The sequence below is a fragment of the Betta splendens genome, chromosome 8 (assembly GCF_900634795.4).
Source record: "Betta splendens chromosome 8, fBetSpl5.4, whole genome shotgun sequence".
In the NCBI taxonomy this organism is placed as follows: domain Eukaryota; kingdom Metazoa; phylum Chordata; class Actinopteri; order Anabantiformes; family Osphronemidae; genus Betta; species Betta splendens.
In genome coordinates this window covers 3,303,732-3,322,549 of record NC_040888.2, presented here as the reverse complement: position 1 = coordinate 3,322,549, position 18,818 = coordinate 3,303,732, and the positions used below count along the sequence as shown (strand labels likewise).

Genomic DNA, 18,818 nt, shown 5'->3' with positions numbered 1-18,818 from the left:
AGGAACAGCTGCAGTCTGCAGTTAAACAGCCATGAACTGACTAAGAATAGTATAATATTATTTTGAAAATGAGAGAAGATTTGCATCAGGGAGATGGTGGCTCCTGTTCCAACACAATGTGGTTTTGTTATGGGAAAAATTGTCTCTTCCTTATTTCTATGTCTCTTCCTTACTTCTATGCAGTTATTATATGATTTATGACTTATGTTCTGCAATTAATATCTTATGTTTTGTCTTACTGTATGCATTTGACATTTCACCTAGATTGTTCAATGGTTGTCTCTGCCTGATAGACTCTCAACTCTAGCTCCCAAACCCAAGGTCGGGGAGTTGTGTCTCTGTCTGTTGAGACTTGGTGCTCCTTTCTCACAGATAGTTGGACGTCAGCAATGCAGGTGTGAGAATGTAAATATCTTCACACACACTGCGACAGGGAGGAGATGGTGCATGTAATTTGATTGGGTTAGAAAGACATTCCACCCTAGTCGGACAGAGAAGCTAAAAGGCAGAAACAACTTTAGGATCGTGGGCTCTTTGCATCACACCTTCGTGGTGTGTGCACTGATCTCCCCAGCTGGTTTTTGGTTTGTTGATGTGCACGATCAACATCCATGTTTTTATTTGCTTTCCCCATTATTTTTATTTTTTTATCCTTTCTTTATTATTTTAATAAATCGCACAAAAGGACAACTCTCTCATCTGCTTTATTATGGAAAATTTCCACCACAGAAATTGGCGTTGTCGGCAGGATCCCGCGGCAGGTCGTCTGGACGGTGTGACCAGGGACGATAGTCCTGAGGACTAGGGTCGCTCAGCCTCCGAACCTCTACAGACATTCAGAGCTGGGAGGACTGCTCACCCGTCTGGATCGCCTCTGACGAGATCCACGAACTCAGATTCAAACTCAAATCCTAATTTGGCTCAGCTCGGTGAGAGAGATTCCTTTTAATTTGGGAAAAAACAAAAAGAAAATATAACTAGGAAAAGAGATAATATTTCTAAAACGACTATGTGGCTGAAAACATCTAAAATATAATAATTAGGACCAAACAATTTTTTTTAATTAAAAAACTTAATATTCGGGTAAAAAATTAATTAGGTCAAAGTGTGCCCTGGTGGTCGAGACGGTGGTTGCTAAGGGTTGGCTCGTGGAACCGAGCTTCCGTCTGTACTGAGGATACAGACATGTTTTTCTGATCTGTGCGTGGTCCACACGTGGGGGACTGAGTATAAAAGACGGCTTCTGAAAGAGGGAGTGCGTTTGCAGAGTGAAGTATTTTCAAGAGACGAGGGCCCCGGGCCTAGAGGGGCCTAACGTTGAGGAAGTACTTCGTGAAAGACTCTGTCGCCAGATCGGGTTGGTTCCCTTTTTACGGAGACGTCCGATAAAAAGGCATTTTGGGAAGGTTCCGGCCGGAACACATAAAAATCTAAGGCAGAAAACCGCCGGGACTCTGAAAGATGGGTTCGGGGCGATCTAAGTCTCCACCACCAGACTGCAGCATTACAAAAGTAAAAGTAATTAAAAGTAAAAAGTAAATATGGTTATTAGTGCGTTTCATGTTTCCATGAGTGGGAAACTGGTTATGGGTTCAAAAGGAGAATCGCTTAGTGTAAAAGGACATACGCACCTTAAAAGAAAAGTTAGATACAAAAGATGAGATTTGAAAAAGCAAAACTATCAAAACGAAACCCCTAAAAGAAACAAAAGAGAGATGAGAGTAACAGAGAAAAAAAAAAAAAAAAAAGGAGATAACAACTCTGGGGAAGAATTGTTTGCACTCGCCACACACACACACACCACACACACACATATCATGTCAAGAGCAAATGCTCCCATTCTTTCTGCTCTCTATTCTAATGCAGAACTGAGCGCGATGAGGGTAAATCCGGATCTGGACTCCTTTCCCACCATCAGCAGAAGAACCGAAGGAGAAGAAGCGCCTGACCAACAACCAGAACAGGGTGGAAGCTCTGACACCACAGCAGCTGGAGGACACAGACCACAGCATGGACGCCTCAGCGACTCCCACAACGTCTGCAGCCATCACGTTCTGGGCTCATCAGATAAACCAGCTACTACAAGCGTGTGTGTCTGACACAGACACCTGCTTATGACAATCAGCAAAGGAAAACAAGCACAGAGCAACAGCAGAGAAGACGTGCTCTGACACAGACACTGGTTGAAACAACAGGAGAGGCTTCAGACGTGATCGGCCCAAAAGAGCTGCAACCGAGGATCCAGGAAAGGTCTGTCATCGAGGAACAACTGTCCCATTGAAATGCTTCACCCGCTGGCGCTCACATCAGACTGATGGTTGGGGAAGGAGGAAGGTGACGGTTCCTTTTCACGTGACGTACAAGACGGTACCGCAAACACACACACACATTCATACACGCAATGAAGAAACACGCTTACAGCTGATACACGCTCAAATTCATGTTCATGCTTATCTGCTTGCAATGAAGAATCGCTTTTTGCTCAAAAAAAAAAATCCCACAGAGTGATTTTAAAAATATGACAAACAGCTAAATGACAACTGCTGCATGACTTTACAGTCTGATGGGTTTAAACTATTTCAATTTGCAACAAATTCAGTAATAAAATCCTCCATGTTTCTAAAAATACTTGTGCACAATATAGGTTTGTCTGGCCAGACTGTAGAAAAACAAAACAGACTGTAGAAAAAACAAAAAACAGACTATAGGAAGACTGAAACCGACTGAAACAGACTATTAATGACTATTAAAGGGAAGACGACTATTAGAGAGAAGTAATAATAATGACTGTACGTACCAGATTATTAAAGAAAAACTTATTCTTTCACTGTCATGTGCAACATCTGACAGCAAGACACCGTAACATTCATTTTTGCTTTCAAACTTATGCCCAGTTAAATTTTTAGGAAGAGATCTCATGTGTAGTTTAGGTATTTGATTGATTTCCACTCCAGACGGAGTGCAGGTCACGTCTACAGACATTCTAAATAATCCCTCTTTTGTTGGTGTTAACTTCAGCTCAGCTGTGCTCTTATCATTGGCTGCTGAGGGGGGGCTGTAACTGAGGCCCTCACACAGGCTGCATCACAGCTTGTTTATGATTTCACACACACACAAACTGACCTCAACTTCCCTCTTTTGGGATGAACACAGGTCTGCGCTTGCGATTTCTTTTACTAACGAACGAAAAAGATTTTTGATGTTTATTCTACAGCTCCACACGTCCCTCTGTGAAAACATGATGGAGACAGATGCAGGACGTGGGTCCTTTCGTGAACAGATGTCAACGGGGTGGAGACTGGTGAACGACTTCTGACCCCATGTGACGTATTTACCTACTTTGCATACTTTAGAAAACTTTTTTTTATTCTGCCTGTCATGTGCAGCAAACAGTGAACTGGGTACCTCCACATTCTAATGACACACATTACACGCTTTTGTTTTTATTTTCATTTTTCAGAGGACGCTCTGACCCAACACTCAGCCTTACAGGAAGCCCTGCTTCCCTGTGGCTCACACACAGACATGATGTAGGTTTGATCAGAGGATGTGAACCAGTGGTCATCGCACCTAAATCTGACCACAGACCATGTAAACAACAACACCCTCTTAAAGGAAGCCATAGATGGCGTTACTGCAGACACCACTAAGATACTGAAACATTGGATGCTACAGGCCACAAAGAGAGCCTGTCTAAATTACACTTTGTTCAGACAAAGGTCATTTTTCCGGGTCATTGTAATTACAGCTGATGGCAAATCCATCTCACCCAACAGAGTTAAAGCAATTTGAAACCTGCCTAAACCGTGCACGTAAAAACAGCTGATGTTTTTTCTAGGTCTTTGTTCTTATTGTAGGACCTTCAGTCCTAACTTTACTGTCTTTGAGGCCCCACTCAGGGTTCTGATGCAGACATCTTCATCGTCCACTTCTTGTCTCACGTGAACGTCTGAGGCTGAACAGGCGTTCACCGACCTCAAACTTGCTCTTCAGTCGGCTCCTACTTTGGGTCTGCCTGACCCTACGCGACCTTTCACCCAAACAGTGGATGAGAAATCAGGTTGTATGACCTCTGTCCTTTTACAGGATCACGGAGGACGTCCGCGCCCTGTAGCCTATTTCTCTGCTAAGCTTGACCCAGTCGCTGCGGGGCTCCCACGATGCCTCCGAGCAGTGGCTGCGGCAGAGAAAGCCGTGCTGGCATCACGTGACATTGTTGGCTATTCTGGTGTCACCCTGCTGGTTCCTCATGCCGTGTCTTTGATCCTTTTGGAACAAAAAACATCACATCTTTCTACAGCCCGATGGCTTAGATACAACACCATCTTACTGGAAATGCCAAACATTACTGTCAAAAGGTGCAATGTGCTTAACCCAGCCACTTTGTTTCCAGGCCCTGACGATGGCGAGCCTCACAACTGTGTTTCGGTCTTGAACCAAGTCTGCACTCCGCGCCCAGATCTGTCGGAGGTGCCAATTCCTAACTGTGACCTCGTTCTCTTTGTTGATGGCTCCGCCTCTAGAGACCCTGCTTCGGGCCGCTGTCAGGTTGGATATGCAGTCTGCACCTCTCATACTGTTTTACAGTCTGGCGCTTTGCCAGGACATTACTCTGCTCAGGCTGCGGAGTTGATCGCACTGACCGAAGCCTGTAAATTGGCTGAAGGGAAGTCTGCTACTATCTACACAGACTCCAGATACGCTTTTGGCGTCACACATGACTTTGGTGCTCTGTGGAAACACAGAAAGTTTTTGAAATCTGATGGCAAACCTATCTTGCATCATGATAAGGTTGCTGATCTGCTCGACGCAATTCTGTTACCAGCTGCAATTGCTGTATGTAAGTGCCCCGCACACACTGGGGGCACTGATCCCATCTCTGCTGGAAACACACGTGCTGATGCTGCTGCGAAGGCAGCTGCTCGACATTCCCTTCCCTTTGTTCCCTGCCTCTTATCCTCCACCTCTACCCAACCTCCCTCTCCTCCCTCTGCTCTCCCTGATCTTCAGACATTCTCTACCCCACAGGAACGCAAGCTCTGGCTGACGAATGGCGCCACCAGTAGCCACGGCGTTTGGTATGGGCCCGACGGCAAACCTTGCCTACCTAAACACTTTTTCCCCCATTTCGCGAAGTTGACACATGGATTAGACCATGTATCAAAGGGGGGAATGTTAGATGCTCTTACAAAACATTGGTACACTAAGGGATTTTCAATCGGTACACTAAGGGATTTTCAATCTATGCGCAAAAATACTGTGAAGCATGTATGACATGCGCCCAACACAACCCAGGTAAGACGACTGCCAAACCACTGGCAGCTCACCCACCACCGGAACAGGCGTTTGACCATTTAATGCTGGACTTCATCGAACTAACGCCGGCAGGAGGTAAAAAGTATTGTTTAGTGATTGTTGATATGTGGTCAAAATGGGTGGAGGCCTTCCCAGCTAAACATGCTAACAGCCATGCTGTTACCAAAGCCTTGCTGACAGAAATAATTCCCAGATGGGGAATTCCATCTAAAATCAGCAGTGACAACGGCTCACACTTCGCAAACCAAGCCCTCGAGGAAGTGGGAAAGTTTCTGAACATCGACATCAGAAAGCACTGCTCTTACCACCCTCAAAGCGGAGGGGCGGTAGAGAGAAAGAATGGCACTTTGAAAAACAAACTGGCTAAATGCTGCTCAGAGACTGGTCTCAAGTGGACTCAGGCTCTTCCCATTGTGCTCTCATACATGAGAATGAGGAGAAGGATGAGAACAAACCTCAGCCCGTATGAGATCCTATTTGGTAGACCCCTATGATGGGACTCCACCCTGAGACCGAGACTAGGATTTTACCACCTACTGAAATGTGCGAAGACGCAATGCTACAGTACTGTAAGAACTTATCCTCTGTTCTGTCCCAAATCTCCAAGCAGGTGAAAGCGGCTCTGCCCAAACAGGCGACAGAACCACTGCACATCATTCAACCAGGAGACTGGGTGATCATTAAGGAGCTTCGCAGGAAGCACTGGAACTCAAAGCGGTGGCAAGGTCCCTTCCAGGTCCTTCTGACGACCAACACGGCTGTGAAGATCGCAGAAAGAGCGACTTGGATCCACTCCAGCCACTGCAGGAAGGTCCCGGATCCGACAGACGACCCTCCATCTATATCTACACCACACGAGAAACCACCACTGACGAAAAGAACTGAGAAGGTCGACCCTCGCTGTGCTCACACATGCACTGAGGCGAGGCTGCGTTGACCGTTCAGCTAAAGGTGTGAGCCAAGCGCCGCCTGAAGCTGCGCCGGTGAATCACACTATCAGACCATACATCTACACACACGCTCCTGAGAAAACACACACACGAGCAGCCTTGAGTTGCCAACGCTGGACGACGTGTAGACTCTTCACATCACGGGAGTGACAGTGACTCAGACGGCATTGGGAGGAAACCTGGCGGTGATAACAAATCCCAAGTGTCTCTGTGATCAGCTGATCACAACCTGAAGAACTCCAACGAACTGGCAATACATCAACACACAGGTTGGAAACAATCTAACGCTACTGTTCAACAGGACGAAGCAGATTGTTACGAGACATCAATTGTAACCTCGTTGCGTTAGACATTTTATGTTACTCTGAATATTGCCTTTATCATATGATGTTTCCATGTAACTTCACACACTACTTTTGAAGAAGAAAATTTCACAACACTGAGTTTAAATATCCTGAAGTTGACTTGGTGTTTAATTTGCTCACAATCACTTTATTCACTGCTACAAAGACTTTTTATCCTTTCATCTACAGATGAAAGACAACACAAGCGGAAATATGCATCATCATTCTGGTTAAATCCCTGGATCTCGTATTCATTCTAGACGCAAATGTACAATTAAAGATTCGAAAGCATTAAATCTATCTTAAGATTATATGAAACAGAACCCCACCGGAAACCTATGGCTATCATACATTAATTGTATTTATTACATTACAATTGAATGGCCGTAGACACGTTGTTAGCAGAGAAAAGAGACGTTTGTGTTATGTTTGGAGACGCATGTTGTACTTCATCCTGAACAACACTGATTCTAATGGTATTGTGGCGAAGGCGCTCCACGGCCTTCAGAATCTCAGCTAACTCTGGTATAGGTTTTTTTTCCCTTGGAATTGGCTAGACGAAATGTCTGGAAAATGGAAATCTGTTCTCATGTCCGCAGCTGTTTCCCTTATAATTGAGATGGCTGTGATTCTCTTGTTTGGTTTTTGCGTTATCACACTGGTTAGAGGTCTCATCATGCGTGCGACCCCAGCAACACTCTCGTATCAAATGACACAATGCACTATGTTCAAAAACCCCAACTCTAATTCACTTAATGACTTTGACGATGGTCTTAGGCTATCGGATCAAAAATATAACATGATACAAATATGATAATGAGCTTATTTTCTTCACATGCCAATACAGAAGTTATTCTTGTATAACTACCCACCAAAACAGTTCCCAACCTTTTGTCCCTAAGTTACTTGCATTTTATGTAAAGGTGTATTTTGAATCTTGATGAGTTAATACCCTTATTGTTTCATTTGCAAGGGTCTTTTATTATTACAGAATGTGACGTTGACAATTTTTATTCTTTTATGGGTTGATTAATGTGTAATCAAAAGGGGGGAGTGTTATGGGAAAAATTGTCTCTTCCTTATTTCTATGTCTCTTCCTTACTTCTATGCAGTTATTATATGATTTATGACTTATGTTCTGCAATTAATATCTTATGTTTTGTCTTACTGTATGCATTTGACATTTCACCTAGATTGTTCAATGGTTGTCTCTGCCTGATAGACTCTCAACTCTAGCTCCCAAACCCAAGGTCGGGGAGTTGTGTCTCTGTCTGTTGAGACTTGGTGCTCCTTTCTCACAGATAGTTGGACGTCAGCAATGCAGGTGTGAGAATGTAAATATCTTCACACACACTGCGACAGGGAGGAGATGGTGCATGTAATTTGATTGGGTTAGAAAGACATTCCACCCTAGTCGGACAGAGAAGCTAAAAGGCAGAAACAACTTTAGGATCGTGGGCTCTTTGCATCACACCTTCGTGGTGTGTGCACTGATCTCCCCAGCTGGTTTTTGGTTTGTTGATGTGCACGATCAACATCCATGTTTTTATTTGCTTTCCCCATTATTTTTATTTTTTTATCCTTTCTTTATTATTTTAATAAATCGCACAAAAGGACAACTCTCTCATCTGCTTTATTATGGAAAATTTCCACCACAGCTGAAAGTATTTTTTAAGTTTGGTTTTAAGGTTATTTATTGAGAGGAAATTAGAAGAATTTATTATTTAATATATATTCATAATTTAATATTTCTCAAAGTGAAAGTAAATACAAAACAACTGTTTCTGCTGTAACAATAAAACAGGTGCAATTTTTTTTTTTTATCTTAAGACTGACTTTTAGACACATTGTGTATTTGTTGACTGGTTTAACTCATTCCTGGTCTGAGGCTCCTCCTCTGGTGGATCCATGTTACTAATGTTTGGCTCTGAGGGGTTTTTGTTCAGCTCCACTGATGCTTTGTGTCACTGTGACTGTCTGGCACAGTAATAAACAGCAGAGTCTTCAGGCTGCAGGTTCTGTCCGTTTAGAGTCAATGTTTTGCTGGAAGCATCAACATCAATGGTGAATTTGTTCTTCAGTGAATCTTTGTAGTCAGAGCCTCCAGTGTATCTCCTCCCGATCCACTCCAGTCCTTTCCCTGCAGGTTGTCTGATCCAGTGTGTCCAGTACCCACCCGAAACCACAGAGTAAGAGACCTGGCAGGTGAGGGTCAGACGCTGACCTGGCTGCACAGTCACAGAGTCTGGCTGTGTCAGCTGTTCACACTTCACACCTGTGGAGAAAAGCTGCGTTAGTGTGAACAGTCAGTGTGTTGTCTCATACTGTGGGTGTCTCAGTGAGACTCACAGGATCCAGCAGCCAACAGCAGCAGCAGAGCTACAGAGAACATGGTTGGTGTTGAAGCTGATGGGAGCTTCTCTCCTTCTGCTGCAGCTGATGTGAGGTCAGCTCTTTATAGACACTGGGACCAGGCGCACTTTGCATGGAGAATGATGCAGACATAGTAGGTAGTTCAGGTAGAGCATTGGTCTGTGAAGCAGGAGGTTCAGGTTCAAACCCACCAGAACAGCAAGAGTGTCCTTGAGTAAAACACTTCTCACTTTGACTGCTGGGTTAAATGCATTGTAAAATATTATTATTAATATTATTATATTATATATATTAATATTATAAGTATATAATAAAAATATTTTATGTCGTCAGTTTATGATTTGATTCATGCTTTAACATTCATTTGACTGAAGCTGCTTCACTGAGACTTCAGGTTGTTGGAGTTTGTGTTCAAGCAGTTTGTGTCTGTGGGTGCCTTTCTACCTTTCTACTGGCTCTGATGTGGGAGTTTTTGTACAGCGTCTGTGTTTCTTGTGTCACTGTGTCTCTGGCACAGTAATAAACTGCAGAGTCGTCTGTTTTCAGGCTGTTCATCTGCAGATACAGCTGGTTTTGGCTGTTGTCTCTGGAGACGGTGAACCGGCCTTTAACTGACTCAGAGTAGTAGATTCTGCCACCACCAGTGTTGATGTAAGCGATCCACTCCAGTCCTTTTCCAGCAGCCTGTCTGATCCAAGCAGCATAAATAGCACCACCAAAGCCTGAATAAGTGCATGTCAGTCTGTGGGATCCTCCAGGTGTTTTAACCACTGGTTGAGACTCCGTCAGTGTTCGACCATCACTACCTAGAGAAATCCAAAGAATTCACTATGAACCATGATGAAGCAGTATTGTCTTTATATTTTCATGTCTAAGATCGAGTTTGTTCTCACCAGTCCAGTTAATTAACAGGATCAGACTAACGGCTAAATACTCAGGTCTCTCCATCACAGTGATTTGTCAGTTCTCAGTCTTCACTGTCTGCTGTCGTCTGTTCTTCACCACAAATAAAGGAATGGAACAAACCAGGTTTGCATTGACTCCGCCTCTAAAATATCAACCAAATGAACAATTTTATTATTTATTGTCGTTTCAAAAATAATTTTAGAATTAAGCTTTAATAAGTCATTCTTATTTATATCATTTAATTGTATAATTATAAAATATAAGTTATATTCTTATACAATTATATTAATATTAAACCCAAAAATATTTCATGTAGACTTTCTGTATTACCAAGCCTTAGTACAAATTCAACTTTAAGATTTGCAAAGTTAAAAAATTAGAAGAAATTGGAAATAATCGTTACATGTATGTATAGTAGGTTTATTTATTTTAGTAGAATGACCTAAAACCATTAGTGGTCTTAGAGCTCCCTCTTCTGGTGGCTTGATGAATGGATGTTCAGGCTCTGCGGGTTTTTGTTCAGCTCCACTGATGCTTTGTGTCACTGTGTGTCTCTTTTGCACAGTAATAAACAGCAGAGTCCTCTGGCTGCATGTTCTGTCCAGTTAGAGTCATTGTGTTACTGGAGGAATCTAAACTGATGCTGAACTTGTTCTTTAGTGAATCTTTGTAGTAAATGTTCCATCCAACTCCTCCTCTATAAATGCACTCCAGTCCTTTTCCTTCAGGTTGTCTGATCCAGGATGATCCACATTGGTTAAGAGCATAAGAGGTCTGACAGGTGAGGGTCAGACGCTGACCTGGCTGCACAGTCACAGAATCTGGCTGTGTCAGCTGTTCACACCTCACACCTGTTCACAGAAGAAAATGGTTTGTGACAAATGATTAAGTCATAGTAAAACAGTAGATCAGCTGATCACCAAACAAGCAGAGACTCACTGGATCCAGCTGCCAACAGCAGCAGCAGAGCTGCAGGAAACATGGTGACTCTCATGTTCTGTGACCTCCTCAGTCTGATGTGGAGCTTTTATAGATGAGCTGTAGTGAACATCACTGACTTTGCATAACGTGGTCCAGTAGAAGACTCAACTTTGCATTACATCACACAACACTTCAAACATTCTCCTGTTTTAACATGTTTAAATTAAATAGGCTCAACCTTTTAAATCTAATCTGCATTTCTGCTCTGTCAGCATCTTTATTTGCAGCCATTTTCATTCATTTGTTTTCCTACAGTGTCCTCCAGTAGAAGACTCAGCTCAGCATTACATCACACATGTTTAAAGTAAACACGTCCAACCTCAACCCTTTAAATCAAATCTGTGTCATTTACTTTGCTTTGTCAACATCATTCTCTGCAGCCATTTTTTTTATTAATTAATTTGTTTTTTCTTCTGTGCAGCAGTTCAACAAGCAGCATGTATTAGGCTGAATGCATGGACAGTGATGTGCTGGACATTTTTACTTTTACAAGAGGAGTATATGAAAAAATAATTAGACTCTTCTTGATTAATGGTTTATTTTTGGTTTTATTTAGTCCATCCTAAATATGTGTGATGTCACTGTGCTGGTGGACAGGCTGAGTTTGTGTGTGTGTGCGGTGGTGGTGGTGGTGGTGGTGGTGGCTTTTGTGCAACCAGCTGCTGAAACCAAGCAAATCAGGTAAGCAAACAATAGGCACAAAATAAATAAATATGGATGCACCTTAGGCTGACACATTCATAGCTACAACTGCTGTACTGTGGTTTACCTGTGAAATTAATATCAGTGCTAATAATAGTGTTATTATAATGTAATATGTAACAGTATGTGCACACACCCATCCAAACATACATATACATATATCATAAGTGTACACATATGCATTATTATACGGACACGGATGGACAGGATAAAAACAGATTCATTAGTTATGGTTAGTTTACATTTGTCATGTTTAAAGAATTTTTCAATGTTACATTTTCACACTCTATAATAAATAAATATTCTGTACGTTTATCATTTATTATTTGATGCGTTGGGCTACAGATTATTTTACTTAACTTTCAATGACATAAACAGTCACTTGGCAGAAGCTTTCATTCAGATTGACAAGTGATGATATCCAAGAATATTCCATCCATCCGTCCATTTTCTTAACCGTTTACTCCCTAGTGCGTGGTCACAGGGTGCTGGAGCCTAACCCAGCTGTGGGCGAGAGGCAGGGTCCACCCTGGACAGGTCGCCAGTCCATCGCAGGGCAACACAGAGACAGACAACCATTCACACACACACTCACACCTACGGGCAATGGAGAGAAGCCAATCAACCTAATGCACTCTTTGGACTGTGGGAGGGAGCCGGAGAACCCGGAGAGGCGACAGTGCTACCCACCGCACCACCGTGCCGCCCTAAGAATATTCCATTACATGATAAAACCTAATCCTAGTCAGGTTCAACCAGACCACCATGATTTTGTACGTGTGTTTAACCATCTTCAGTCACTGTGGGTGTCGAGCACAGTAATAAACAGCAGAGTCTTCTGTTCTCAGGCTGTCCATCTGCAGAAACACCTGCTGTCTGCTGTCGTCTCTGGAGACGGTGAACCGGCCTTGAACTGACTGACGGTAGTATTTGCTGGTGACATCAATGGTGGCGATCCACTGCAGCCCTCCACCAGCAGCCTGTCTGACCCAGCCCATCCAGTGGCCACTGACTGTCAGCCCACTGGCTGTGCAGGTCAGTGTGTGGGATTCTCCAGGCCTTTTAACAACAGCCTCAGATTCTGTCAGCGTCTGAGCATCAGCACCTGAAGGACACATTTGAAACTAGTCAGTTGTTCTACTTTGACAGCTACTAACGGACAGATGCTGTTTTCTCACCTGCCCAGCAGAGAGTGAACAGCAGCAGAGCTGTCCTGCATCCCATCATGAGGATCCGTGTGCTCACGTCCTCGCTGCAGACGAATAAGAGGAGGATGAAGTCACCACAGTTTTGCATTAACCGTCCTCTGAGGAGTTCCATCAAATTGGTCTTAATCAGTAAAGAGCTTGTATCTGGAAAAAAAAACAAGTCTGCTGAGTTAATATAATATCTGTCTGCTAAAAAATTTTACTGCTTCATTATATTTATATGGCGACTAAAATATTTATTATAAGCATTGGTTATGTTCATGACAACATCCAACTAATGCATATTTAATAGAATGACAAAAGCTAATGGCTCTTATTCATGCATTTATCCTCAATATTTAATTATTGACATATTCAACATAGAATAAACACCTAGGTTACCTAGGTAAAAATTATTATATTTCAATTGTGTTTTAAAATTTATTATTTTAAAACTCCTACTGGACATTTTGCTTTTGTAGATTGTAGTAAAATCGAGAGATAGATTTGAGAAGTATTTCATTTACTACATAAAGTATACTTTAAAAGTATATTCAAGCGTTTATGATGATAAAGAATCAAGTGACTCATTTGTTTAGGTGTAAAACCTAAATATGTTTTCTACTGTAGGTTAATATCACGTTCGTCTGTAGTTAATGTCTCTGTAAGGACAATGTTCATATTGAACTTGTCTTTAACTCATTCCTGGTCTGAGGCTTCTCTGGTGGATCCATGTTACTAATGTTTGGCTCTGAGGGGTTTTTGTTCAGCTCCACTAATGCTTTGTGTCACTGTGTGTCTCTGGTACAGTAATAAACAGCAGAGTCTTCAGGCTGCAGGTTCTGTCCATTTAGAGTCAACGTTTTGCTGGAGGAATCAACATTAATAGTAAATTTGTTCTTCAGTGAATCCTTGTAGACTGCAGTACAACCAGCACATGAAAAACCAATCCACTCCAGTGCTTTCCTTGCACGTTGTCTGATCCAGTGTGTCCAGGCATCAAGTGAGTAAGAGACGTGACAGGTGAGGGTCAGACGCTGACCTGGCTGCACAGTCACAGAGTCTGGCTGTGTCAGCTGTTCACACTTCACACCTGTGGAGAAAAGCTGCGTTAGTGTGAACAGTCAGTGTGTTGTCTCATACTGTGGGTGTCTCAGTGAGACTCACAGGATCCAGCAGCCAACAGCAGCAGCAGAGCTACAGAGAACATGGTTGGTGTTGAAGCTGATGGGAGCTTCTCTCCTTCTGCTGCAGCTGATGTGATGTCAGCTCTTTATAGACACTGGGACCAGGCGCACTTTGCATAGAGAAACATTCAGACAGGTGCAGGTCAGACATAAACTGTATCTATTTAAGCACAATATAAGCATGATGACTCAGACATTATTCGCTCCAAAGCTGTCGTTGTCACTAGAGATAATAATCTGACTTTGTAATTTGGTTCAGTCATTGTAACACACGATTTAGATTTGTTGGCTTTTCTGTGTAATTCCATATAATTCTTTTTTTGCATTGATTGGATTGAAGAGATATGGAATCTCCCCGCATATCTCTGAAAACATAAAAGTTTTTTTTTAATTATATTTTCTGAGTACATCTTTTATGAGTTAATTTCTTTTCCAAAATTATTTAGACCTTTATTGAATTAATATCAGTTTTTATTTTATTGTTATTTAATTGTTAAGGAATCCATCCACATCATCAGCTGGTGATCATTGTCTCACCGTGTTTAGTATTGTGTGTTGTCTCATACTGCCCCCTAGAGGCTGTTGTGTGTACGTCATGTTGGGTTTTTGTACAGCCTTTCAGTTCACTTTAACCACTGTGAGTGTTTAGCACAGTAATAAACAGCAGAGTCCTCTGGCCTCAGGTTGGACAGTTTCAGATACAACATGCTGTTGCTGTTGTCTCTGGTGATTTCTATCCGTCCTTGAACGTTGCTGGAATAAACTGTTTTACTTGCATCGTACCAAATAACCCCCATCCATTCCAGTCCTTTTCCTGCAGGTTGTCTGATCCAGTGCATCCCATAGTCACTAAATGTGAACCCAGACCCTCTGCAGGACAGACTGAGGGTCTCTCCAGGCTTCCTCACTACTGCAGTGGAAGGAATGGACTCCATGCTCTGACCTGAACAACCTGATGACATGAAAGATAAGACACCACAGGACAATGTGACATAGATGCTGTACGCTCTGCTTTCACTGCTCAACCTTCATGTGTCATCAGCACCAAGCAGGAGAACCTACATGTCAGAGAGAGAGCAGCCAGCAGCAGAGTGAGTGTGTTCTTCATCCTGAGGCTGGAGATGTGACTCTGATGCTGCTCATGGATTATAAGAGCAGGCAGGAGATTTGCATGGAGACACTGTTGACAGGGAGTGGCTCCACCTGCAACAGGCTGTGATCTGTAAGACATAAAAACGTGTATTCATATGATTGTTTTTCATTGTGAGTGCATTTTACCTTTTGTTAATTTTGCTAATGAATAAAAACATCTTATATTTAATTTCATAGCAAATACAATAATCAAGAGGTTTCCTTCTACTCATTCTGATGTGACATATTTTGCGTTGTTGTTTGTCTGATCAGTAATTCAAGCCCAGCAACTCAACAACAACAACAATAAACAGCAACTCTTCCGTTTTTATGCTTTATTGTTATTTTCATTCATGTCCATCTGCAGGAACAGCTGCAGTCTGTGGTTAAACAGCCTTGAACTGACTAAGAATAGTAAACGTAGCAGAACCAACCCACTCCAGTCCTGAAGCCTGAATGATCCAATGCATCCAGTGGTTTCTAAATGTGAATCCAGAAGATTCACTGCTCAGTGCAGGAATTCATCAGGTCTCATAGCGTGTTCTTTGGTTAACATTCATTTTAACACTTAGTATATTTAGAAAATGAGAGAAGATTTGCATCAGGGAGGTGGTGTCTCCTGTTCCAACACAGTGTGGTTTTAGCAGAACTGAAAGTATTTTTTAAGTTTGGTTTTAAGTTTATTTATTGAGAGGAAATTAGAAGTATTTATTATTTAATATATAATTATAATTTAATATTTCTCAAAGTGAAAGTAAATACAAAAGAGCTGTTTCTGCTGTAACAATAAAACAGGTAATTTTTTTTATGTTAAGACTGACTTTTAGACACATTGTGTATTTGCTGACTGTTGTGTTCAGACAATGTTCATATTGAACTTGTCTTTAACTCATTCCTGGTCTGAGGCTCCTCCTCTGGTGGATCCATGTTACTAATGTTTGGCTCTAAGGGTTTTTGTTCAGCTCCACTGATGCTTTGAGTCACTGTGTCTCTCGTGCACAGTAATAAACAGCAGAGTCCTCTGGCTGCATGTTCTGTCCAGTTAGAGTCATTGTGTTGCTGGAGGAATCTAAGCTGACACTGAACTTGTTCTTCAGTGAATCTTTGTAGTATGTGCTGCATCCAACTCCTCCTCCATAAATCCACTCCAGCCCTTTTCCTTCAGGTTGTCTGATCCAGGCTGATCTACAGTAGCTAAGAGCATAAGAGACCTGGCAGGTGAGGGTCAGACGCTGACCTGGCTGCACAGTCACAGAGTCTGGCTGTGTCAGCTGTTGACACCTCACACCTGTGGAGAAAAGCTGCGTTAGTGTGAACAGTCAGTGTGTTGTCTCATACTGTGGGTGTCTCAGTGAGACCCACAGGATCCAGCAGCCAACAGCAGCAGCAGAGCTACAGAGAACATGGTTGGTGTTGAAGCTGATGGGAGCTTCTCTCCTTCTGCTGCAGCTGATGTGATGTCAGCTCTTTATAGACACTGGGACCAGGCGCACTTTGCATAGAGACAGATGCAGACAGGTGCAGGTCAGACATAAACTGTATCTATTTATGCACAATATAAGCATGATGACTCAGACATTATTCGCTCCAAAGCTGTCGTTGTCTCGAGAGATAATGATCTGACTTTGTAATTTGATTTAGTCATTGTAACACACGTTTAGGGTTTGTTGGCTTTTCTGTGTAAATTCATATAATCCTATTTTTGCATTGATTGGATTGAAGAGAAATAGAATCTCCCCACATGTCTCAAAGCATAAAATATCTTATTTTTTTAATTATATTTTCTAGGTTCTTCTTTTATGAGTTAATTTCTTGTCCAATATTATTTAGACCTTTACTGAATTAATATCATTTTTCGTTTATTTTATTGTTATTTAATTGTAAAGGAATCCATCCACATCATCACCTGGTGATCACTGTCTCACCGTGTTTAGTATTATGTGTTGTCTCCTACTGCCCCCTAGAGGCTAATATGTGTAAATCATGTTGGGTTTTTGTTCAGCCTCTCAGTTCACTTTAACCACTGTGAGTATTTGGCACTGCAACTCTGTTTTTTATGTTTTATTGTTTTTTTATTCATGTCCATCTGCAGGAACAGCTGCAGTCTGTGGTTAAACAGCCTTGAACTGACTAAGAATAGTAAACGTAGCAGAACCAACCCACTCCAGTCCTGAAGCCTGAATGATCCAATGCATCCAGTGGTTTCTGAATGTGAATCCAGAAGATTCACTGCTCAGTGCAGGGATTCATCAGGTCTTATAGCATGTTCTTTGGTTAACATTAATTTTAACACTCACTATATTTAAAAATGAGAGAAGATTTGCATCAGGGAGGTGGTGTCATGTTCCGGCTTTACTGGACTTTTGAAGGACTTCCTGTTTTACCTAAGTTGTCATGTTCTGGGTTTTGTTTCCTGTTTTATTTTGAAAGGACTTCCGTTTCTGGTCACGTCATGTTAGTTCCGCTTCACGTCCCGGTTCTATTACGCACACCTGTCTCATATCAGTCATTACTCACCTGTGTATTTAACCACCACCAGTCACCACAGCCAGTTGCCAGATTGTTGCATGCCAGTCATCATATTCCAGCGTTTCTCAGTCCTGCTGACCTTGATCGTGATCTTGTTTCCTGTTCCTGGCCTCTGAAACCTGTCTGCTCCTGAACAGTACTGTCGCCTGGAAAGATTCTGACCTGATCGTCTGACCTTGAGACAGCCTGCTCCTCACTGGTACTGTAGCTGTGTCAAACTGTTGCCCGTCCTTGGATCTGATTCAGCATGTTCCCTCTGTACCGTCACCTGAGATACACTGTGTATGACCTGGACTGTTAGTACCAAAGATTCTTGGATTAAACCTTGATTTTACCACCAACGCTGTGTGTTCGCACTGTGCATGTGGGTCCGATCTCTGCCTTAACCTGACAGAACAATCTGGCCAGACTTGGACCCAGCCAGCGCCCAGCCTTCATTCAGATCAGTGATTTTTTTGTTCTGGATTACGTAGCCTCTGTTTTTTTGCTTGGACAGATCTAACGGAGGCTTTTCGCCAGTGCTACAGACAACGTTTGACGGCTGTCTGGGAGGTGCCGACCCCCGAGGCTCAGTTGGCTTCGGTGGACCTCCTCATCGACATGCTGACGTCGGAGTTCTGGTGGCTTGGCTAATGTTCAAAACTATATGTTCTATAAAGCAGCATTAATGTTTTAAAATTTTAATGATGCTATAATGCTTTAATGATGAACTAAGCTGTAGAGGTGGAAGACAGAGGATTTTGCATTGAGGAGAAAAGTTGAATCGGACTTGGATTTGAACAGCTCAGAGCAATAATCACCTGGAAATGATTTGACAAATGGCATCAAGTGTCACTCAACGCTGGTCTGACTGGATCCTCATAGACACACATGATACAGTGTGAGTTTAGTTTGCATGAACACAGCTGCTTGTATGCTGCTTCAGAGCTGAGACCGAGAAATGACTGTCCTCAAACCAAAACATTGTTTTGAGTACCAGATTCTTTTTGAACTATACTGAGAACTGCTCTCATTCCTGCTCTGAGGGCTCCTCCTCTGGTGGATCCATCAGTCCACCTTAATACTTACCTTAAATAAATACTGTTACACGTAACATATAGAAAACTTTTTATACAATCAAGTACACACCACTGATCAGGACGACAAGTCTGTATTCATAAATCTCGAAAATGCTGTTTAATCTTCTGAACTTGTTTTCTCTGTTGTGATGTT

General features: G+C 42.3%; 1 protein-coding gene and 2 gene segments (V, D, J or C); 1 reads left to right on the top strand and 2 right to left on the bottom strand.

Moving 5' to 3' along the window:
• Positions 1 to 128: 128 nt before the first annotated feature.
• LOC129604502 (uncharacterized) lies at positions 129 to 8,229 on the top strand. The gene is made up of 2 exons (XM_055511041.1): positions 129 to 3,322; positions 3,461 to 8,229. The coding sequence occupies exon 2, from the start codon at positions 4,066 to 4,068 to the stop codon at positions 5,272 to 5,274; it is 1,209 nt and encodes a 402-aa protein (XP_055367016.1). The 5' UTR covers positions 129 to 3,322; positions 3,461 to 4,065; the 3' UTR covers positions 5,275 to 8,229.
• A 345-nt stretch (positions 8,230 to 8,574) lies between these two features.
• Positions 8,575 to 9,061, bottom strand: LOC114850549 (Ig heavy chain V region 5A-like). The segment is given in 2 exon segments: positions 8,575 to 8,885; positions 8,960 to 9,061. Coding segments are annotated over 2 exon segments (354 nt in total).
• A 3,308-nt stretch (positions 9,062 to 12,369) lies between these two features.
• Positions 12,370 to 12,799, bottom strand: LOC121202390 (immunoglobulin heavy variable 3-7-like). The segment is given in 2 exon segments: positions 12,370 to 12,677; positions 12,751 to 12,799. Coding segments are annotated over 2 exon segments (357 nt in total).
• Positions 12,800 to 18,818: the final 6,019 nt, after the last annotated feature.